General features: G+C 43.3%; 4 protein-coding genes across 6 annotated transcripts; 3 read left to right on the forward strand and 1 right to left on the reverse strand.

The window, feature by feature from the left end:
- Positions 1-900: 900 nt before the first annotated feature.
- Positions 901-3,583, forward strand: LOC108027907 (etoposide-induced protein 2.4). Of its 3 annotated transcripts, none has more exons than XM_017099527.3 (5): positions 901-1,043; positions 1,256-1,293; positions 1,363-1,661; positions 1,727-2,401; positions 2,657-3,583. In XM_017099527.3, the coding sequence occupies exons 2-5, from the start codon at positions 1,279-1,281 to the stop codon at positions 3,162-3,164; spliced, it is 1,497 nt and encodes a 498-aa protein (XP_016955016.1). In that variant the 5' UTR covers positions 901-1,043; positions 1,256-1,278; the 3' UTR covers positions 3,165-3,583. The 3 variants fall into 3 exon arrangements, with proteins under 3 accessions (XP_016955016.1, XP_016955017.1, XP_050741656.1); XM_017099528.3 differs by having other exon boundaries at positions 901-1,039; XM_050885699.1 differs by having other exon boundaries at positions 901-1,293.
- A 555-nt stretch (positions 3,584-4,138) lies between these two features.
- LOC108027921 (ionotropic receptor 25a) lies at positions 4,139-8,495 on the forward strand. Its single transcript, XM_017099545.3, has 9 exons — positions 4,139-4,320; positions 4,892-5,041; positions 5,099-5,374; positions 5,467-5,905; positions 5,962-6,076; positions 6,148-6,393; positions 6,733-7,325; positions 7,394-7,909; positions 7,973-8,495. Exons 1-9 carry the CDS (start codon positions 4,206-4,208, stop codon positions 8,364-8,366), a joined length of 2,844 nt encoding a protein of 947 aa, XP_016955034.1. The 5' UTR covers positions 4,139-4,205; the 3' UTR covers positions 8,367-8,495.
- Positions 8,496-8,914: 419 nt separating this feature from the next.
- On the forward strand, positions 8,915-10,289 carry LOC108027844 (protein farnesyltransferase/geranylgeranyltransferase type-1 subunit alpha). The gene is made up of 3 exons (XM_017099434.3): positions 8,915-9,158; positions 9,234-9,594; positions 9,695-10,289. Exons 1-3 carry the CDS (start codon positions 9,020-9,022, stop codon positions 10,194-10,196), a joined length of 1,002 nt encoding a protein of 333 aa, XP_016954923.1. The 5' UTR covers positions 8,915-9,019; the 3' UTR covers positions 10,197-10,289.
- A 428-nt stretch (positions 10,290-10,717) lies between these two features.
- Positions 10,718-18,739, reverse strand: LOC108027842 (uncharacterized). Its single transcript, XM_017099433.3, has 5 exons — positions 17,436-18,739; positions 13,959-14,062; positions 13,113-13,229; positions 12,574-13,049; positions 10,718-12,487 (listed from the first exon to the last, which is right to left on the reverse strand). The coding sequence occupies exons 2-5, from the start codon at positions 14,058-14,060 to the stop codon at positions 12,088-12,090; spliced, it is 1,095 nt and encodes a 364-aa protein (XP_016954922.1). The 5' UTR covers positions 14,061-14,062; positions 17,436-18,739; the 3' UTR covers positions 10,718-12,087.
- Positions 18,740-22,271: the final 3,532 nt, after the last annotated feature.

Raw genomic sequence — 22,271 nt, forward strand, 5'->3', positions numbered from 1 at the left:
ACACACGCACACACAGGCGTATGGGAAGTGTCACGGGTGGGTGGTGGTGCGCTGGTGTGCGTTGGCTAGGCAAACACGACAGATCTTGTCGTCTGTTTGTTGACTAACGGTAAAATGGTTAATATATTAAGCGCTTGCATGCGCATAACACTCGGTCGACACCTGATTTAAGGCTGCTTTTACGTTATTTGCGTATTGAAAACAGCTCGGTCCCACATATTTCGATACATACACAAATGTCAATAAACATGCATATGTAATTGCCGTATATCAACAAAAAAAAAGGGGGATTAAAAACCAAATACCCGTTATCGAAGTCAATGAACAAAGTCACACACTAATTAATCACTAGTCCACGGTCTTATTTTGCATTATTTACACTTGATTTTTTCAAATGCCGATTGTGGCGGGCTTGTGAGTCAAGCAAAAGCTACACATTATTTCTTGAAATATTTATTTTAATAATTAGATTTGCTCTAATGAGCAAGTCTGTGTATGCCTACTACATATTCAACAAGTTGAGGACTTACGGTTTATTTCTGTCCCCTGTCAGGAGAAGAATGTTCGTTATACCTGGTTTCCTTACCTGTAGCTGTAGGGATGGACGTTCCAGTTATCGATATATTTCAATCGTTATCGAATACCGTTATTATTTATTTAGAATTATATCGCTAAACCAAAAAACGAACATATTTTCTAATCAATTTATTACTTATTTGATGAAATTGTAATTCTTACATTAATAGCAACTGCATGTAAATAAATATATTATCTCCTAAATTATTATTATTTTAATAATAAAATTGCCCCCAACAATTGCCATCCAATAACGGTGTATACTATCGATAGTTGGCAGCACTGCCCTCCCACGCATCACTGAGCAGTGTTGCCAAACGCCCATTGCGCATCAGGTGGCAACCGTGTGATATTACACCAAGCAAAACAACTATTATTATTATTTAATTCAGCACAAAGTTCAATGGTTTTTAGGTCCTGCACACAGCCAAAATTCAATCAACAACTTAAGGCACAGCGATAAGTATGTAAGTGAAGGGCGCAGAGAAGACAAAGTCGGCCAGGTCAGCAGGGCCCTCGACGTTTTGTGCAGTGTAAAGGCGCCAACGATGTTTTGTCTTCGTCTCGCACAGCACAACGCAAATTTATTCAAAGACCCACTGCCACATTTTGATACGCTCCCGAGTAGCTAAACACGTTTCGTATGCTTGCATGTCCATTTCGTAATGCCCCCGACCAGGAACTAAGGTCTGTCCACGCGAGATGGCGGCGATAAAGGTGAGATTCAGCTGCGATTCCCACAAACAATGGGCCCCCGTTTCTAAATGCGTTGTACATCTGCCGCAGAACATCACCCTGGGCATTCTGTACGGCCTGTGGGACAGCATACGTGGCATGACCCTGGTCCTGCACATCGACGACGAGGTGAACCGCCAGAATGCCGAGCAGGAGCACCGCCAGCAGATGCGTCGCGGCGACAAGGATCGCTACGAACGGGCGCGCAGATCGCCGTCGCCAGTGCCCAGTTCCGCGGCTGCCATGATCCGCGAGGAGTACGCCAAGCAGGCGGAGGAGAACGCCGACGAGCGGACGCTGGAGAAGATCCTGGGCAAGAAGCCCAACGCCCAGGAGCAGCAGCCCCAGGGGTAGGTGGCAAACAAAGAACCAGCACTTATAAATACTTTAACTGCGCATTTGACTTGTAATACAGGGAGAAAAAGATCGCCAAGAAGCTGTTCAAGTGCTGCATGCTCAACGGCGGCTTCACCTGGCTGAGCATCGTCCTGTTCGAGTCCGCCCTACTGCCCACGCTCAAGTTCTGCCTCACCATCTTCTATGGAGCACAATCGGAAACCCTGCCTGTGGTCTGGGGCTGGCTGCATCCCATACTGTCGCTGCTCTTCGGCATGATGTGGGTGCTGCCCATCTTCATGCTCTCCAAGATTGTGAGCTCCCTGTGGTTCGCGGACATAGCCAATGCCGCCTATCGCGTGAGGAAGGGTCGGCCGCAGCTGATTCCCGGGATCAGCAAACTGGTGGCCGACTTCCTGTTCAGTATGGTGGTGCAGATGCTGTTCCTGGTCCAGAGCATGCTGGTGAACCTGGTGCCCGTCAAGTATGTGGGCTCCTCGCTGTGCTTCGTGCACCTGTGCCTTCTCTACTCACTGTACTCCTTCGAGTACAAGTGGTTCAACATGGGCTGGGAGCTGCATCGACGGCTCACCTACATCGAGAAGAACTGGCCCTACTTCTTCGGTTTCGGCATACCGCTCACCGTGCTGACGAACCTGTCCAGCTCGGTGATCGTCAGCAGCTGCATCTTCTCCATCTTTTTCCCCCTGTTCATACTCAGTGGCAACGAGGCGAAGCCCATTGTGGACACTACGTAAGTATTTTTGGTTTGGTAACACAGTATAGCTTCACTAAATTGAATTTCTGGAAGTAAAACTTTAGCTTTAGAGCGTCCTTACTTTTCATTTCATTTATCATATGAGCGATTCTAAAATTTTAATATTTATATACCTTGAACGAAATCTAAACCAGCCCTTTTCCCTTGTTTACTAGCATGAATTCGATTTAGAGAAGCTCTTCTGTACTCTAGCTATAAATATAAATAACTAAAAATTTGACTTCCGTCTAGTGAGATCTCGCTGCGTCTCTTCTCGCCGGTGGTCTTCATTTCGAACCTCTGCTTCGGCGGCAATCCGTGGAGCAAGGCCAACCGGCTGAGTGCCATGCAGCGGCAGCAATATGAGCTGCAGCAGCGCCAGCGTCTGCTCCAGCGTGATGAGCAGCTCCTTAAGCAGCGCAAACAGCAATATGTGCAGCAGCAAAGACTGCAGCAGGAGCAGCTGATGCGACGGGATCGCTCCCATTCGCGGTCACAGACACCGCAGCTGGGTGGGCACCCGCATCGCTATGCCCAGGCTCCTGTTTTCGATGCGGGGCGGGTGCGCGACTCCTCCGCCTCGTCCACGCACAGCTCCACCTCGCCGAGCATCAATAGCCACCGGCCACCGCCTTATTATGGGAGCTCGCTGCGCGGAGCCGCGCCCCTTGTGCCCACTCCGGTGCCTGGGGCACCGAGAGTGCCGCTCACCCCGCCCGTGATACGCCAGGAGTCGGGGCCCGATGACTGGAACTTGTGAGATTTATGCTTATACACGCAACGTAGGCTTTAGCTATACATACTATATATATATATAATTCGATCTGTGTAATGTACGTATCATCTACCTATCCAACCATCGTGAACTGTGTAAGTTAAAGATAACCTAGGCCTAGGTCTACGCATAATGACAATGTTCGCTAGTCGACACCGCCACCAGCAACACAACGCCCCATTCGCGTCGGGGCATGACTATATATATATAGGGAGAGAGTGGCTATATCTGAAATGCGGCTCGCGCAACTGCTGCAGAATCGTTTAGATGTTTATTTTAGGCGGCGTTTTCTTTTTAATTTTTGCTCGTAGGGTGCACGCTCTACACTAGGAACTACGTCGGGCGTAAAGTTCGTTTAATGTATAATTAATCAAAAATAAAAATAATTTTGTACTTTCGTCAAATGTTGTTGTTGCAATTGATTAAGCGTTATCAGTACGATTTGTCTGGGCTTGATTAGGAATAGTGTGAGTCAGAACAAATCAAATATGAAGGGGTTTAAAAATAATCAAGCAATTAATTAGGGAATTCAATGGTTTTATTTATTTATTAAATGTTGTATGAAATATTATTTATTAGTTTTCAAATCATAAATTCTTAAAAAGTACCCATTCTAACCCCATTTCCAAAGCTTCCCCTTCTCCAATTCCAATAATAATTTCATGTTGATTTGACAATATAACAGCTCCTCAATACCTCATAATAGCTCCTCCACCGACCGAATCCTCCTTCCCAACCGCCACCAATTAACGCTCGAGTTCCAGCACGAGCAATCGAAGCAGGATATGTGTTCATGTTTGGATTGGAACTGGGATGGGGTGATGGTGTTGTGGGCCAGTGGGCGATTACCCACCAAATTGATTATCACCAAGGTTACACCCGTGTGTCCACACATTGTCGGTGGCACCGTAGGTTGTATCCTTTTTTAAAAGCGTAATTTCCTGCCCAGTCGCATTTTGTGCTTCGTGTCGTGCGGTCAATAGTCCACTCCTGAAACCCTGAAGTAACCCCCATGTGAGAGTCATAATGACTGTGGTGAACCTTAAAACTTCCAAGAGTGTTTGGCTGCTCGGACTTTTATTTTTATTAGGCTCCTTGAGTTGGGAGATCGCTGCGCAAACTACTCAGAACATCAATGTGTGTAAGTTGGAGGTAGATCTATTTGGATATATAGATATAGATATATTTTATGGGATATGGGAATAATTATAGATTTTAATCTTTGGCTTTTTTTACAACATTTTACATTTTTTTTATAAGCTTATTTTAATATGTTGAAAGAATTTCTAAAAGTAAAGTGTTTTTTTCCCTTCTAAGATTATTTGGCAATACATTGATAAAAATATTATATATTGTTATAGAAATTTTCATTTGCTTTAGGTTTTACTATTTGTTCAATATTAAAATTGATATTTTATAGTTTTGAGCCAAGGATCTGAACGTACGATTCAAGTTTAGTCCAAGTTTTTCCAAAAAAAGTAAACTTTTTCTTAAATTACATCCAACAACTCCCAATTTTTATGAAGTCTTTCTTCGTTCAGTGCACTTTATGTAAACTAATTAGATAAAACCTGAGGAAAAAGATATTGGTCGGGTGGATTAGGGGGGTGGTGCCAGTCATAATGAGTTCTGGGGCAAGTAAACAAACGCAGCGCCACGTAATGCCTTCCTCAAATGCAATTTGACCTATACAATGCGATCCTTTGGCATAGTGTTCATCAACGAGGTGGACAATGAGCCGGCGGCCAAGGCGGTGGACGTGGCGCTCACCTACTTGAAGAAGAACATCCGCTACGGACTCTCGGTGCAGATGGACTCCATAGAGGCGAACAAATCGGATGCCAAAGTGCTGCTGGAGAACAGTGGGTGTTGGCTGGGCTAATCCCTGGAATCCTTTATGATTATCTCCTCCCCCTTAGTTTGTAACAAGTACGCCACCAGCATTGAGAAGAAACAGACGCCCCACCTGATCCTGGACACCACCAAGTCGGGAATAGCCTCGGAAACGGTGAAGAGCTTCACCCAGGCCCTGGGACTGCCCACCATAAGTGCCTCCTATGGCCAGGAGGGCGATTTGAGGCAGTGGCGCGACTTGGACGAGGCAAAGCAGAAGTATCTGCTGCAGGTAATGCCGCCGGCAGATATCATTCCCGAGGTCATTCGGAGTTTGGTGAGGCATCTCAATATTACCAATGGTAAGAGTGATGGTTTTATAATGGAGGCTTTTTAATATTTTTATTATAATATATTTGTCTAATAATATTTTGATAAAAAACATACAATCCAGCTGCCATTCTGTACGACGACACCTTCATAATGGACCACAAGTACAAGTCCCTGCTGCAGAACATCCAAACCCGCCATGTCATCACCGCCATAGCCAAGGATGGAAAGCGGGAGCGCGAGGAGCAGATCGAGAAGTTGAGGAACCTGGACATAAATAACTTCTTTATCCTGGGCAACCTGCAGTCGATTCGCCTGGTCCTGGAATCCGTAAAGCCGGCGTACTTCGAGCGTAACTTCGCCTGGCATGCCATCACCCAGAACGAGGGAGAGATCAGCAGTCAGAGGGATAATGCCACCATTATGTTCATGAAGCCCATGGCGTACACGCAGTACAGGGACCGCCTGGGACTGCTGAAGACCACCTACAATCTAAACGAAGAGCCCCAGTTGGCATCGGCTTTCTACTTTGACCTGGCGCTCAGGAGTTTCCTCACCATTAAGTGACGTAATGTGTATATAATATTGGTTCTATATTAACTTATTTTTTTACTTCCAGAGAAATGTTACAATCTGGCGCCTGGCCCAAGGACATGGAGTACATAAACTGCGATGACTTTCAGGGTGGCAACACGCCTCTGAGGAACGTGGATCTGCGGGAGTACTTCACCAAGGTTGCCCTGCCCACCTGTACAACGATTCGAGGTTGATTGCTCACCTCTATGTTTTCATTTTCATGCTTTAGATTAGCGAGCCGACATCCTACGGAACCTTCGATCTCGTCACGCAACCCCGGCAGCCCTTCAACGGCTACAGCTACATGAAGTTCGAAATGGACATAAACGTGCTGCAGATTCGTGGCGGCAGCTCGGTGAACAGCAAATCGATTGGCACCTGGACAGCTGGGCTGGACTCACCCCTGGTGGTCAAGGATGAGGAGCAGATGAGGAACCTAACCGCGGATACGGTCTATCGAATCTTCACTGTTTTGGTGGGTCAAGATAGGGGCTTGCAACGATTGTTTTAGGAGTTTAGGAGATGGCAATTATAAGAAGGGATGATCTATTATTTTATCTGTTTTTTTTAGTCCACAAACCTTATAAATCAGCCTAGCAATTTTGTAATATATTTAAAAATTATTTAAACATAATAACAAATCTTAGCTTGTGTGATTTTAGTTCACAAATGTAATAACTCAGCTTAAATATTTAATTATAATAATAAATAACAAATCTCTTTCATAATAATAATAGTTAATATATGTTGTTTTAGTGACAAAAAAATCCATAAATCTTAAATAAAATCTTTAAATTCTTTTTTTATTTTACAGCAAGCCCCCTTCATAATGCGCGATGAGACGGCTCCAAAGGGTTACAAGGGATACTGCATAGATCTGATCGACGAGATAGCTGGGATCGTTCACTTCGACTACACCATCCAGGAGGTGGAGGACGGCAAGTTCGGCAACATGGACGAGAAGGGCGAATGGAACGGCATTGTGAAGAAGTTGATTGACAAACAGGCGGACATTGGCCTGGGCAGCATGTCTGTGATGGCGGAGCGGGAGATCGTGATAGACTTTACGGTTCCCTACTACGACCTGGTGGGGATCACCATCATGATGCAGCGACCCAGCTCGCCCAGTTCGCTGTTCAAGTTCCTCACCGTCTTGGAGACGAACGTGTGGCTCTGCATCCTGGCTGCCTACTTCTTCACCAGCTTTCTCATGTGGATCTTCGATCGCTGGAGTCCATATAGTTACCAGAACAATCGGGAGAAGTACAAGGACGACGAGGAGAAGCGGGAGTTCAATCTCAAGGAATGCCTCTGGTTCTGCATGACCTCTTTGACGCCTCAAGGTGGTGGCGAAGCTCCTAAGAATCTTTCGGGACGTCTGGTGGCCGCCACTTGGTGGTTGTTTGGGTGGGTTTCCCTTTTGTCCTACCATAAAAATGTTTTTTAATTAATTAACCATTTGTTCTCTCCCTAAGCTTCATCATTATTGCCTCCTACACGGCCAATTTGGCCGCCTTTTTGACCGTCTCCCGTTTGGATACTCCCGTTGAAAGTCTGGATGATTTGGCCAAGCAGTACAAGATCTTATATGCTCCCTTGAATGGTTCCTCGGCCATGACGTATTTCGAGCGCATGGCCAACATAGAGCAGATGTTCTACGAGATTTGGAAGGATCTGTCCCTGAATGACTCACTGACTCCTCTGGAGCGCTCCAAGCTGGCTGTTTGGGACTATCCGGTGAGCGATAAGTACACCAAGATGTGGCAGGCCATGCAGGAGGCATCTCTGCCAGCCACGCTCGATGAGGCGGTGGCCCGGGTGCGGAACTCCACGGCAGCCACGGGATTCGCCTTCCTGGGCGATGCCACCGACATACGCTACCTGCAGTTGACCAACTGCGATCTCCAGGTGGTGGGTGAGGAGTTCTCCAGGAAGCCCTATGCCATTGCCGTACAGCAGGGTTCGCATCTCAAGGATCAGTTCAATAATGCGTGAGTAAAGGTTGGAAAATAGTGTTATACATTTTTATAATAGCTATCTTTACTGCCCTTTAGAATCCTGACCCTGCTCAACAAACGACAGCTGGAGAAGCTCAAGGAGAAGTGGTGGAAGAACGACGAGGCGCAGGCCAAGTGCGAGAAGCCGGAGGATCAATCGGATGGCATATCCATCCAGAACATAGGCGGCGTCTTCATTGTGATCTTTGTGGGCATTGGCATGGCCTGCATCACGCTGGTCTTCGAGTACTGGTGGTATAGGTACCGCAAGAATCCCCGCATCATTGACGTGGCCGAGGCCACTGGGGAGCGATCGGATGTCAAGGATCACCCGGGCAAAATGGCCGATGGCGTTATCCTTGGCCACACGGGCGAGAAGTTCGAGAAATCAAATGCTGCACTGCGTCCGCGCTTCAACCAGTATCCGGCCACCTTCAAGCCACGTTTCTAGGACAACTCTGAGAAACAACCAATCGAATATTATAGTAAACGTGCACTGGGATGTCTACGTCTAGTTTTTAAGGATTTTCAGACACTTTGTGCACTTTTATTCAAATCGTAATAAATGTTTTAACAAAGATTGGAAGTGTATTTAATTTAGTAACTGCAAATAGGGACTAGTCTTCTATTTTAATCTTGAAACAAACGTTTATAGTTTGATGCTTATATTTATTTATTGATGCAATTCTAAGGCATTTAATTAATAATTGATAGTTATAATTCTTATCGCTTCCAAAATACACAGCAGTTTTTGCGCAATTAAAACGACAAATGAAAATACAAATGCCTGTACAGAAATATATTTACGGGTACGCAGTTACTTACTTATAAATAATAGTTGTGCACGTTAATTGTAATTTGTTTTACAAAATATAATTAAAATACACATCATGAATTTGAATTTTAAATATCTGAGAAACCGTTAAAAAGTGGTGTTTGGTATATACTGCACTTTTTAGTATTAAAATCCAACATTCGTACTTTCCAACACTGCCTTATATCGCACCACCGACGTTGCCAGCCCTGGTTTCCCCACTGCCCAAGAAATCAACATAAAATTCCACCTTCATCCGCGCCCAACAGTTTTGTTTTCAATTAACCGCGATGGGGGACAGTTCGGATGAGGAATACCTGGGCAACGATTGGGTGCCCTACAGCGAACGCTCCGACTGGAAGGATGTGGAGCCCCTCGCCCAGGACGACGGCCCCAACCCGGTGGTGTCCATTGCCTACAGCCAAAAGTGTGAGTAATGCAGGCGGCTTTATCTCTGGAAGTGACTATATTCCATATCTGATGATATTTATCCCACCCCCGCAGTTCGCGAGGTTTTCGACTACATGCGGGCCGTGATTGCGCGCGGCGAGAAGAGCCAGCGCGCTCTGGACCTCACCACGGATGCACTGCGTCTGAATCCGGCCAACTATACGGTTTGGCAGTACAGACGCGACATCCTGCGCGAACTGAAGGCCGACCTGAACGCGGAACTGGACTATCTGAGCGAGGTCATCGGCCAGAACTCGAAGAACTACCAGGTGTGGCACCACCGGCGCGTCATCGTCGAGATGCTCAACGATCCCAGCAACGAGCTGGAGCTCACGGAGAACGCCCTGGTCAACGATGGCGACGCCAAGAACTACCACGCCTGGCAGCACCGCCAGTGGGCCATACGCAGTTTCAAGTGAGTGGGGATTTTGGGGAGTCATTAAAGCCTTTAAAGATGTCGAACTTTATGGTATTAAGCAAGCATTTAATGGATTTATGAACGTATATACTTCCAGACTCTACGACGACGAGCTGAACTTTGTGGATCGCCTGATTTGCGAGGACCAGCGCAACAACTCGGCCTGGAACCAGCGCTTCTTCGTGATCAAGCACTTGGGCTTCACACCGGATCTGATTCAGCGGGAGCTGTCGTACACGATGAATCGCATTCGCATTATCAAGAACAACGAGAGTGCCTGGAACTACCTGGTGGGTGTGATGCGACAGGGCGACAGTGGCAAGGCACAGCTCAACAGCTACCCAGAGGTGGTGGCCTTCGTGGAGGAGCTCTACCAGGCCGGCAACCGATCGCCCTACCTGCTGGCCTTCCTCATCGACCTGTACCAGGAGCAGGCCCTCCAACTGAAGGCTGGGGATACCGACCAGCTGGCCCGTAAGGTCTACAGCCTGTGCGAGGACATGGCCAGCAAGCACGATGTGATCCGTCGAAAGTACTGGCAGTATGTGGCCAACCATCTGAAGAACCAGCTGAGCAAGGCTCAGGAGGAGGAGCAGTAGTCCAGGTCCGAAATTATTTTTGCTTAGTTTTAAACCACATACGACGTACTTAGGCCTTCTTTATACATAAATAAAATTAAATTTACCAGTCAAGCGAGCGCCGAGAATGTTGCAAAACCCAACCTAGGCACTGCCACATGTCATCATGGGCGGCTTGTCCTCTTTGTTTGCGGCATCTGTCCCACTTTGTTTATCTAAGTGAGCCGCTGTGTTTGTACACGTAAATTTCATTAACAATGAGCAGATAATTTTAGCGCAGTGTGTACGCCGGCTGAGGCCATTCAGCGGTTAGAGTGAGCTCGTAAATTATCGAAGTAATTTAATGCTTTTAATGCTAGGTTTTAGGAAGAGCTTCTGTTTTGTGTGCAAATAGTTGTGGGAATATTTGGACAGAAATGTGAGAAGCGTAGCAAGCATTTAGGAAATTTTCTAGAGTAGAATCTCTGCCCTTCAGTTATCTTGGTTTGGTTGCCACTGGAAATCGTTATCTTCCTCGTCAGAGACCGGAAAAACCCTCAGAGTGCTGTCTCAATATTGTTATTTATTTAAATTTGCTTCTTTTTAGTTTTTGTTTTCTCATTTGTTTTTAGTTCGAGTACATACAATATAGCAGTTGTAATATATAACTTTTTCATTAAATTTGATTTTCTTGCATATATATTGAGATTCTGTTCTTGCATTTTTATAATATAAAACCTCCGAGGTGACCCCGATCTGGACCGGAATCACCTGTGTAGAGGAGTGGGAATGGGGAATCGGGAGCATGTACTTAAAATGAAGCAGAAGACATCTTTGGCGTGTTCTTTATTTTGTTTCTGTTTTAGTTCAGCTAAATAGGAGCAAAATCATTGAGTACTCGTTTGCATAGTTTGATAAAATTTCGTAATAATAAAATATATATTTATTTTGTATTTTTGTTTGGTTTCCGCTTCGCTTCGCTTCGTTTCGTATTCTTTTCCATTTTGGATTTGGGTATATATATAAATTTGAAAAAAGCCTATAAATCCAAATTTAGTTGGTACAAGACCATTTAAAATCAAAGCACTTCGTTTGGGTCATCGAAAGTATTCAATATTATTTGAAAAATATATGTGTAGTATTCTGAAACGGTTTCGTTAAAAGGAGGAAAGTGTGCAAAGCTCTGTTCCATGGCCCAAGCGAGAGATTTGTTTGGTTTTTCGGTAGCAAAGACCGTCGATTCGAGATTGTTATCCTGTTCGGAGATTCAGAGATTTTGCGTGGAGAGCCGGAAGAGAGAAGTAGTTTGTGTGTGTTGTTTGTTTAGTTCGTTTAACAATTTGATATATAGAGTTAATATATATAATAGTTTTAATAAATTGATGCGCTCTCCTTACAATTTTCATCTTTGAGCCACTCTGCTTGTGTTTCTGGTTCGTTCATGGAGTTCATTTTTGTAAAAGCATTTTTAGCAAAAAATTAAAAATTCTCTCTGTAATCGGTTCCCGTTTAAAATGTCTGACCTCGGCGCGCGTTCTTGATCGATCGAAACCCCCCTCAGTTAGTGTTTAGTTCTTGTCACCGAATCCTACCTAATCAATACCCATATAAAATAAGCCCCTTGATTCTGGCCGAAAGTTCGCGCACTCCGATCGACGACGCCGCGTTTCTTGTGTGGAGGAAGCTTCATATACCATCTATAAATATACTCGTACGATTTCTTGGTTTTCGTTTTCTCGTTAATATTATATTGTTTAAAAAATCAACGCCACTTGATGTGTGCCATGTCCTGTCTGTCCTAAAGAGTCCTAAAAGGTGCTTACAGCTTTAAGCATAAGTTTAGCGTAGGCGTAGCGCTCCGATCGATCTGGTGTCTGATATCGGGCATCCGGTATCTCGCATCTCGCATCTGGTGTCCCTAACCCAGCCTGGCCTACTTGTCCTCCCCGATGCCCTCGTCGGTCGTGGTCTTGCGCTCCCTCGCCTCGTCGCCGCTGATATCACATTTTTCAGCCAACATATCCTCGATGCCCTCGTCCACCGTCTGGCTCTCGCCGGGCACATGCTTGCGCCGCAGCTTGGTCACCAGCACGCACTCGCCCTGCGGCAGCGGCGGAAACTTTCCGTAGGACGTGTTGCCGATGGTTCCCACGGTGCTGTCCTCGTAGCAGTCCGGCGTCATCCGCACCCGGCACGTCTCGAAGGCCTTCTCGTAGCCCAGCTTGGTGTACAGGCTGCGGGACGCATCGTTCCCGGGACGTATCACAACGAAGGGCGTGTAGCCGCGCTCGATCACCAGTTGGGTCAGCGACTTGGCCAGACGGATTCCATAGCTGTGGGGAGAAGGGAAAATTAAATTTTCTGTTCTAATAGCGTTGGACTCTGAAGCAGCCCCTTCACCCTTCACAGCCCTACTAACCCCATGCGCCTGAAGTCTGGACGTGTTTGCATTGAGAACATGGCGCCGTAATATGAGTGGACCATCCAGGCCGCCAGTTCTCCGGTTTCCTTGCGAAAGATGCCCAAGCCGGGGAGCTTGCGCACGAGGATGTCAAACAGCTGGACGCACTCGATTTCGTTGGCAGGATATAGGTCATGGATGCCCTGCACGTTGTCCAGGTTCAGCAGACGCATCTCCGCATCCTCCGGCAGCGGCTCCAGCTCCAGGTCGGTGTTCAGCTTGTTGCACACGTAGATATCACCACTGAGTCGTTCCATCACGCCGAACTTGGAGTAGAAGTCATCCAGGCGATTCATAATGGCGATGTGCGTAAAGTTCAGGTACATAGGCTTCTGCCAATCTATAAGTACATCTTCGGTGCGCATCATATCGACATGCTCGATGTGTGCGGATGGACAAAATATGCCAAGAGTTTGGTATATGTTGTTGTGCGGCTAGGAAATTTTTTGTTTAAATTAATTTCAGTCTGTGGTATATCTTATAAATTCCTAACTCACCGCAAGCGTGCATCCTGGAAAATGGAGAATTATCGGTTTTTCCGGCCAATCTTTAGCAACATAAAACTTAAAATCCCAAATACGATCATTCAGGTACGTTTTTATGGTTTGATGAAACTGCAAAAAGAAATGGGTATGATGGAGGTTATTAAAAGTTTGGAGATATTAGGATGTGATGTAACTGAAATAAGCAAGGAAGTACACTTTTACAAGAATGGTGTTTATTTGAAACGGTTAACAATCCGATTTTAGTAGTTTGGTAGATAGTATTTATAAGATAGTTTTTTATCTGGTAGGGCATAAGAAGTCTTTGTAATGAAAACAATATATGCGATATGTAACTAATTAAGTTAAATTGCTTAAGTTTGCTTCTTTAAGTGGGAGAGTGCACATTTAACAATTACAAAAGCTTCTCCCAGCAGCTGGCATCGCCTTCCCAGAGCTGTTGGTAACCGCCCCGGAAAAGTTGCTCGCCAAAAATCGAAACTTTGAGCAACTCCAGTGGTGGCCAAATCCTTGAGGCCGGTGCCAAGCCATAGATATAGCCAACCAGAGTGCAAAAGCACGTGATGTTCGGGGCGGAATGGCATTAAAAATTGAACAAAAATACAAGTGTAAACAGTGAAAACAGGTCAACAACAAAAAAATGCGAGCCCGGCTTTGGGGGTTTGGGATTGCATGACTTGTGGTCTCGGTCTCGGAATTTGTAACGCCCTTCCACTCCCCAAACTACAGGTAATTGTTGGCAGAATATCTGACAGAATTGGGCGTGGCAACTGGGGAGTATCTCGGCGTCAAGTCAGGGGAATATATAAATGCAACAATAAAAATACCTTTCATACGCACCTTTAATGATTCCGGCAGATAGCGCTCTAAAGTTACCAAAATTTCTGGAAGCTCTGATTCATGCACCAAACGAAAGTGTTTACCTTCAGGAATGATTTCCATTTCTGTAACGAAAAGAAGCCGGGTTAGCCTTTTGTGTAATGTCCCATTACCGCCGTGTGTATAGGGGGCAGTGCTTGTGTATTTTGAATCCCTATACGTCCATCAAGGTCTCACGTTTTTGCCTCTTTTAAGGCCAGAGCTCAACAATGGAAAAGTCGGAAAAGTCGGAGGAGCAAGAGTCGCAGGAGTCGCAGAGTGGGAGTCCCAAGAAAACCGGGGCACACACGTCCGGATGTGGAGGATGCTCAGCCGCAAATGGTTCGACGGCAATGGATTGGCTGGCCATATCCACCGAAAGCCATGGCCCCCAGCTGCTTAGCCATTCAAATTGGTTGGGCATCGCAGGGACAGCGGCAATTGAGCCAAATTAGCAGGAAAGCGGAAAAGTGCAATGCCAAAACAGGTAATCGCCATCAAAATTTGCCCAATAATCAATTTGATTCGATTAACTGGAAATTTGGTCAATCAACGTCATTAATTGATGAGATGATTGGACAGGAGTTATTTGCTTCTGGAGGGGATCATGATATGAGAATGTGATTTTAGAAAACCTTGTTCTATAAGCTTAAATGTTAAGGAAATCTTTGAGTGGATCTGAAAAACAGAACTAAAAATGAAATCTATTAATCTAATTTAAAGTTTTGAGCTTCGTAACTTTTATCTTAATCTGTCATGTGAAAAACTTTTCCGTACCCACAGTTTTTTGTGTTAAATTCCGCATCCCACATATTTGCAACTGAATTTTTGCTTTCTTGTTTTCATCGCAAGATTGATGGCCGTTGTGATTGATTGACGAATGCGCCAAATATCATTATCCTTCAGTGGTAAATGGCATGTGCCACTCCTCCCCTGCAGGACGAGCTCGCCCCCAAAGGTTACTATGACTATTTATTGCAGTTATTTGTGTGCCCAAAGCGTAAGGATGGGGCACATGCTGGCCGGAATCAGTGTTAGTCATGTTGTACATAACGCAAGGTGGGAGGATAAGCCTTCAGGGCGAGACAGGGGAGGAGTACGAGGCCTAGACTACTGGCCAAGATATGCCACGTATCCACATCACGTCTGAGGCGGCTCAGACGGTGCTAAACACGGTGTCTCCTAGCAAAATCAATATCAGACTTGGGCTGTTGACAACAAGGTGCTAGGGAAAAATCTATCTTAAAGGATCTTAAAGTACATATGATATAAGTTAGTTTTTACAAAAATGTCCTTTATTTTTTTCGCTTAAAATAGGAAAACCTTATAAGGGACTATAAAACTTTAAAGTTCTTGTTCTTCAAAAAAAAAATATGATATATTTTTTTTTGAAAATTCTATTTAAAGGATGGTTTTTAGGGAATTTTTGTATTATCCTTAGTATTATTGTACTACCTAAACTAAAGTAAAGGATCTTAAAGTACATATGATATAAGTTAGTTTTTACAAAAATGTCCTTTATTTTTTTCGCTTAAAATAGGAAAACCTTATAAGGGACTATAAAACTTTAAAGTTCTTGTTCTTCAAAAAAAAATATGATATATTTTTTTTTTGAAAATTCTATTTAAAAGATGGTTTTTAGGGAATTTTTGTATTATCCTTAGTATTATTGTACTACCTAAAGTTCTATAAAAGGTGGCTGATTTAATTTCAATTAAATATATTTTCCCTCGTGAACTTTCCGAGTTGCATCGGAAAAAATAGTAATGATGATGGGTCTACCATGACAGTTTTTGTGGATGTTATGGATAAAAATACCGTTGACATTTCACCGGGACAACGCCGCGGGGTTCGACTGGCAGACGCGACACCGCAGGTGCCGACATCGCCCCCGAGAAATTCCCAGTCGCATTCGCATTCGCAGTCCCAATCCTCCCTATAAGCAGCACGGCCTACCCCACGTACCGCCGCCCACGCCTGCTCCTTTACCTGTGGCATGCCATCGCACTTGTCAGCCAATTTATTTCGGCTACGTTGGCTCTTTCTTTTCGGCCTAATTATTGGGCTGCCATATGGCTGCGATGCGTTAAATTTTAATACCCTGGCCGGAAGGGCACCATGAATTGGTCATGAGATGGCTTCGCCTGAATGCGGATGGGATTGGGCTCGGAATCGGGGTGAAACGCCCCGAAAGTGAAAGGAGCGAGGACGAATGTGTGTGTACTTGGCACACTATTGCAAAATTCCGGAGAATTCGCAAACAAAGGGGGATCGAGAAGTAAGGCAAGAAGATAAGATCCTAAAGATTCTCAGAACAATCGCAAGGGATCCAGGTAACAATAGGTTAGAGGAAATAGCAGAAAAATAACATAGGAAGTAGAGGGAACAGATGGAACTGTACGTTAAGTAAACTAAAGTAGGATACTGTTCTGGAGAACTTTAAGGATCAATGGGAGATAAACTTATAAGCAAGATATGTATGTAGATAATAGGTAATATAACATTTTTATAAAATATTATAATATTATATATATTACATAATTATAAATTTTGTTTCGAAATATTCCTAACTATTTTTTGAAATATTATAAATGATACGAAATAATGATATTTCACAACATAGATATTTCCCATATTATAAATGATGCGACAGGGGGTAATCCCACCGAGAAAACCATAATAGGTAAAATAACATTTTTATAAATATTAAAATATAATATATATTATATTATTATAAATTTCGTTTCGAAATATTCCTAACTATTGAATATTATAAATGATACGAGATAATGATATTTCACAACATATCTAGATATTTCCCATATTATTAATGATGCGACAGGGGGTAATCCCACCGAGAAAACCATAATAGGTAAAATAACATTTTTATAAATATTATAATATCATATATATTATATTATTATAAATTTGGCATCGAAATATTTCTAACTATTTTTTGAAAGATTATAAATGGTAGGAAATAATGATATTTCACAATATAGATATTTCCCATATTATAAATGATGCGACAAGCGGTAATCCTACCGAGAAAACCATAATGGGTAAAATAACATTTTTATAAATATTAAAATATAATATATATTATATTATTATACATTTCGTTTCGAAATATTCCTAAGTATTGTTCGAAATATTATAAATGATAGGAAATTATGATATTTCACAACATAGATATTTCCCATATTATTAATGATGCGACAGGGGGTAATCCCACCGAGAAAACCATAATCTATAGACCCTTGCCGGCTGATCACCGATGCGATTTCTTGGGGAGCATTCACGCTAATTGACATGCACATGTGCATCTTCAGGAATGGCGCACAGAAAAGTTAGCGACATGCTCTCAATTAAAACGAAAAAATCAGATGGCGTACCAGGAAAATGCGCATGGTATAGGGCGCATTTCCCCACCATGTTCTTCCTATGAAGTGCACTTACAAAAAATATTAATTCCGTTGACCTTGTGTGAATTTGAGGCTGCCTCGGCTGGTGGTGCGGCTTCTGCTTTTGCTTTTTGGTGGTTGTGGTGGTGCTGCTGTTGCTGCTGCTGTTGCTTTTGCGGTTTTCGACTTTATCCTTGAGGCGTGTCAGCTTTGCGTGTGCAATATATATTTTTATTTATTTTATACGCTCACCGAATTATTTGTGATTTATGTTTGGAAATTTATAAAATTAATTAGTTTTTTTTCAGTTATTTGTTGGTTTTGAAAAAGTGCAGTATGAAAATAATTGTTGTTTATAAATTTAAGTTTTCTTTTTTTATATGCAAATCACAGATGTCTTTATTAGAAAATTTAGTTATTATTATTAGGCTGTTCAGTTGATAGTTTTGTTTTATTTGGAAATTCTGGAAGTTCTTCTTTCGAGTTCTCTTGCTGCGTCTGGTGGTTAGGCCTCGTTTGAATGGAGATGTCGGCAGGCTGTGATTGATTTTTCTGTCGATTGATTTATGCAGTGGGCCTAACTCGATGGACGCGACTGTTGTGGGCCGCCTGCGCCTCTGAATTTACAGCTAGTTCTCCGCTGGGCTCCCCACTTTCGGCTGCTCCGCCTTGCTCCGCGCCTCTAGCCCCCGTTGCACCTCCACCACTGATGGCCTAACCAGGCGGCGTCTCTTTTCGCTTTTTACCGTTAACGTCCAGGCGATTCTCGGTGTGTGTGTGTGTGTGGTGCGGCGTGCGTGTGTGTGTGTGCTACGCGCGCGAGTGTGTGTGCATGGCGTTTTGCGAAGGGGGGCGGCGGGACGAAGGGGGGTCGGCTTTGGAGGAGTTTTGCAACCGATTATTATTCTCGGCGATTCGCTCTTCGAGACGCGTCTATTCGTTGCAATTTGTGTATTTTAACAGAAAATTGATTTTCCTCTGCGGGCTGCTGTCCTGATTTCAGCTTCCTTTCGTCGTCCTGTGTGGATTGCAAAATCCAATCCTGGCGGCGCCCTCAGCTTTGATTTACATCAGTTCGATTCTGTTTTTTTGGCTTCTGGTTTTTTGGCCACACACAACCAAGGACACTCACGCACACACACACCCCGTCACACGCACCCACAACGGTACACACGCACAGTGGAATCGAATTTGCGTTCGAATAATTCGATTGCGTCTGGTGGCTTGGGAACTTTTTGCATCGACTGTGCCTGGACTCGGACTGCTTGCTGTTGCCTTGGATGGACTCGATTCTCCTCGGGCTGTGTTGGTTCTGCTGCCTTGATGTCCACGAAAACCGAACTGAGCTGACTGACTGACGACAACGAACTGATTTCGGAGCAGCAAGGAGCAGCAGCTATGAAAGCGCCGCAGCAGCAGCAGAAGCAGATGTTGCTGTTGCTGCTGCTGCTGTTGCTGCCACTGCCCCACAGTGGGCTGATAGTAGCACGTACTTCAAGGTTCTAGAGAGGTCTCGTCTAATTGGTAGTTTTAGGTTTTAGTAGAAGCACATCTTCCTTCTTACCATATCCATTTTAAAGAACTTTTTAATTATTTATTATATATAAATTCCAAAATAAATAGAGAGATTTTCAGAAAAAGCCTTTGAACTTTTAAAAAAATTTAAAATTTGTTTGACTTTTTTAACTTTTATTTTAATCCGTTTTCCGCAATTTCAATGTTTCTGGTCAAAATAAAATTCGTTCACTTTTTAGGAAGATCCCTTATTAAAAATTTAGTTTTTTCAGAGCTTTTGAAATATTTTTTAGATTTGTTTTCCGAAATTACAATACAAAAAATATCAAAAATTTCTGATTGCGGTCAAAACAAAATGCTTACATTTTAAGGAAAATCTTTTAAAAAAATGCTATATTTTTTTCAGTTTTTCGATATATTTTCCGGATTATAATTAATACATAATAATACATATTTTTCTATATCCTTGAATTAAATAATTTCAATCGCTTTTAACAGTCTGCAAGCCAAAACAGGATTTTCCACATTTTGCCAACCCAAACCACTGTGCATGGCTTGCAAATTCGACGAAGGAAACTGCAACGTGGCAGCGACGTCGTCAATTTGCGCCTCGTGAATGTGTTCTCTCGCGCTCTAGGCTCCATTGCTCACCCTTTCTAGCTCGCTCATCTCTCTCTCCGTTGCACTTTCAAAAATGCATGTAATCTGCAGAAAAACAGTTGCCCTAGGCAGAGTAATTCATTTTATATTTAAATATATATATTATACATATATTTATAAAAAGTATAGAATTTCGTTTTTTTACTTTTTGAGCTAGCAGATAGTATTATACTCCACAAAATATAAATTCAATTATGGGCCCTGCGAAGTATGCAATGTTTTGTGTTATACCTTTTGTCTCGCGTCCTTGCAACTGACAGTTTCTTGCTACAAGGTACATTTTAAAAATTCAATTCAAAAATTCAAACTATGATATGGTTATGAATAAGAAATAATAATTTTATTATTATTAAAAATTAATATTTCCCCATTTTGATCTGACATTAATGTATTAAGGCAGCTACTTTAAATTCTTACATCCTGATGCGTTAAAATCTCTGTTGAAAAATAAGCATACATTTAAACGAACGTTCCCTTTGTTTGTAATCCTTAATATTTCTCTCAGTGCGCCTGCTCTTCGTGACCGCTCGTCCTCCTTTGCCATGCACCTCCCACTGCCGCCTTGCAGTTGTGTTGGTACTCTCTCCCGTGTCGGTGTTCCACAGCCATCCCCATCTTTCTGGGCGAGAGCGAGCGAGAGAGCAGGCGAGCGAAATGCCGACCATTCCGTTCGACTCCCTCCAACTCCTTGAAGAGTCGGGCGAGGAGTCTGGGTTTGAGTTTGGCTTTTGTTTTGCACGTTGCCATTGCCATTGCCCAGCGGTAACTGTACACCGTGCCGGATTCAGATATGCGTTTTCAAAACACATTAGCGGCAACACGAAAGCAACAAGAACCAGAAAGGAGAAAAACCGCTGGAAAATGGCCACGGCGTCAGCGCAATACGTATACGCCACGTAGCGCCGCCAGTTATTGGAGCACGTGTCACCAAAGCCGGTCTTTCGCTCACTCGCTCCCGCTCTCTGTCTCTCTCTCTGCTTGCGGCGGCCTGTTGTTTTTGTAAACAAACAAGCGGCCGCTCAGCTGTGAGGACGAAAAACCGTTATTGCCTGGCCCCCCTGCCGAAAAAATCCATTTTAATCGCCGCCGTTTGGAGTGATATGCCAACCAAAATCCGGTCGAGTTGACCGGAAAGCCTTACGGCGCATCAAGGTCGCGAGTGCAATTGACATTTTTATTGGCATTAAGTGGTGCAGGGACTAGTTTCGGTTTCAGTAGTCCTGGTAATTAAGGCAGACATGAAGACGCGCCAAAAAACAACGCCCGGAGTGCTAGGACTCTCAAGTACACTAAAAGAAGAAGTCACTTAAAACTTTAGGCCGCTTGAAAAACTTTTTAAAAGTTTACAATTTCAAATAAGAAATTCCAAAGAAAAACGGTGACATTTTTGAATATTTTTCATAGCATACTCTTGGGCACACTTCCAAAAGATTCCGAAGGATAATGGTAGAAACAATATCTACATTTTTATAGCTTATTTTTAGGCTATTAGGATCAGGAATATGCTGTTCGAAATAAAAAATCCAGCAGGATCATGTCCAAAATATGTTAAATTTTGTATAGCATACTTTTAGTTGCACTACCAAGTGTTTTTAAATCTTTAGAGATGAATTATTTATATATTCTTAAAAACCAAATCCTATTTTACTCTCTCAGTGTATTGTGTGTGCTGCATTCGAGTTGCGACTTTGCCGCCCTGCCACATGCATCATGAATCACGCAAATTCGAGGCACGCAAGACAATGACGCCAGCCCCCGGGGCCGCCACGCCCCTCTTCGCACCACTCGCTTGGTGTCGAGGACGCATAACTCCGGCGTTTGTAATCAGGGTCGTCATCGCGAAACTATAGTTATAATAGATACAAAATGAACCCTCGCTGGCATTTCCAAGGAAACTTTGCTCGTAAAAGCCGGAATAACAGTTAGCACTCATGCAGGCCTTTAAGGTCTGTGGCATTTAGTCAGGTGCCCCAAGAAGGGGCAGATTTGGAATTGGGATCCCGACAGTGAAGTGCCGACAGCCGGTTGACAGCAAAACCCTGGCCTTGGGGGCATCTACTAAAATTTATATGCAACCCAAACCGAAAATGGAACTGGACGCCACCAGACAAGATACACACTGCACGGAAATGGGGTATCCCCATAACCAAACGATGTAAACTAATATCCATTTAACTGCTATTACCCATAAATGGGCTTAGAACGGAAGCGAAATGTTGAACCAAGTGACTAATCCAAATGTACACTAAAAAATATACATTCGATTAAATTTTTAAAGTCACAAATTCTATAGATTCAAAAAACAAAAAGTAAAAATTATGTAGCATACTTTTAGACACTTTATTATTATTATTTTTTAAAGAAAACAATGACTCCAATGACACTATAAAAATATACATTCGATTAAATTTTTTAAGTCACAAAAATTCTATAGATTCAAAAACAAAAAGTAAAAATTATGTAGCTTACTTTTAGACACTTTATTATTATTATTTTTTAAAGAAAACAATGACTTCTAAACTAAAAATCTAGAAAATTAATAAGTTATAGTAAAATTTATTGCGTCATCATCAAAGTAAAAACTTAAATTTAATCGAAGGCTGGCCCATTTTTTATCAGTGCTCTTCGGTTTAAGGGCTTTCCGCGAACGGCGGTGTTGACAAACTGTTCGCAGAGTTTTTGGCTTCGTCGGCATTGCTTTCGCTTTGGCCTGGCG

This window comes from Drosophila biarmipes, chromosome 2L (assembly GCF_025231255.1).
Source record: "Drosophila biarmipes strain raj3 chromosome 2L, RU_DBia_V1.1, whole genome shotgun sequence".
Lineage (NCBI taxonomy): Eukaryota > Metazoa > Arthropoda > Insecta > Diptera > Drosophilidae > Drosophila > Drosophila biarmipes.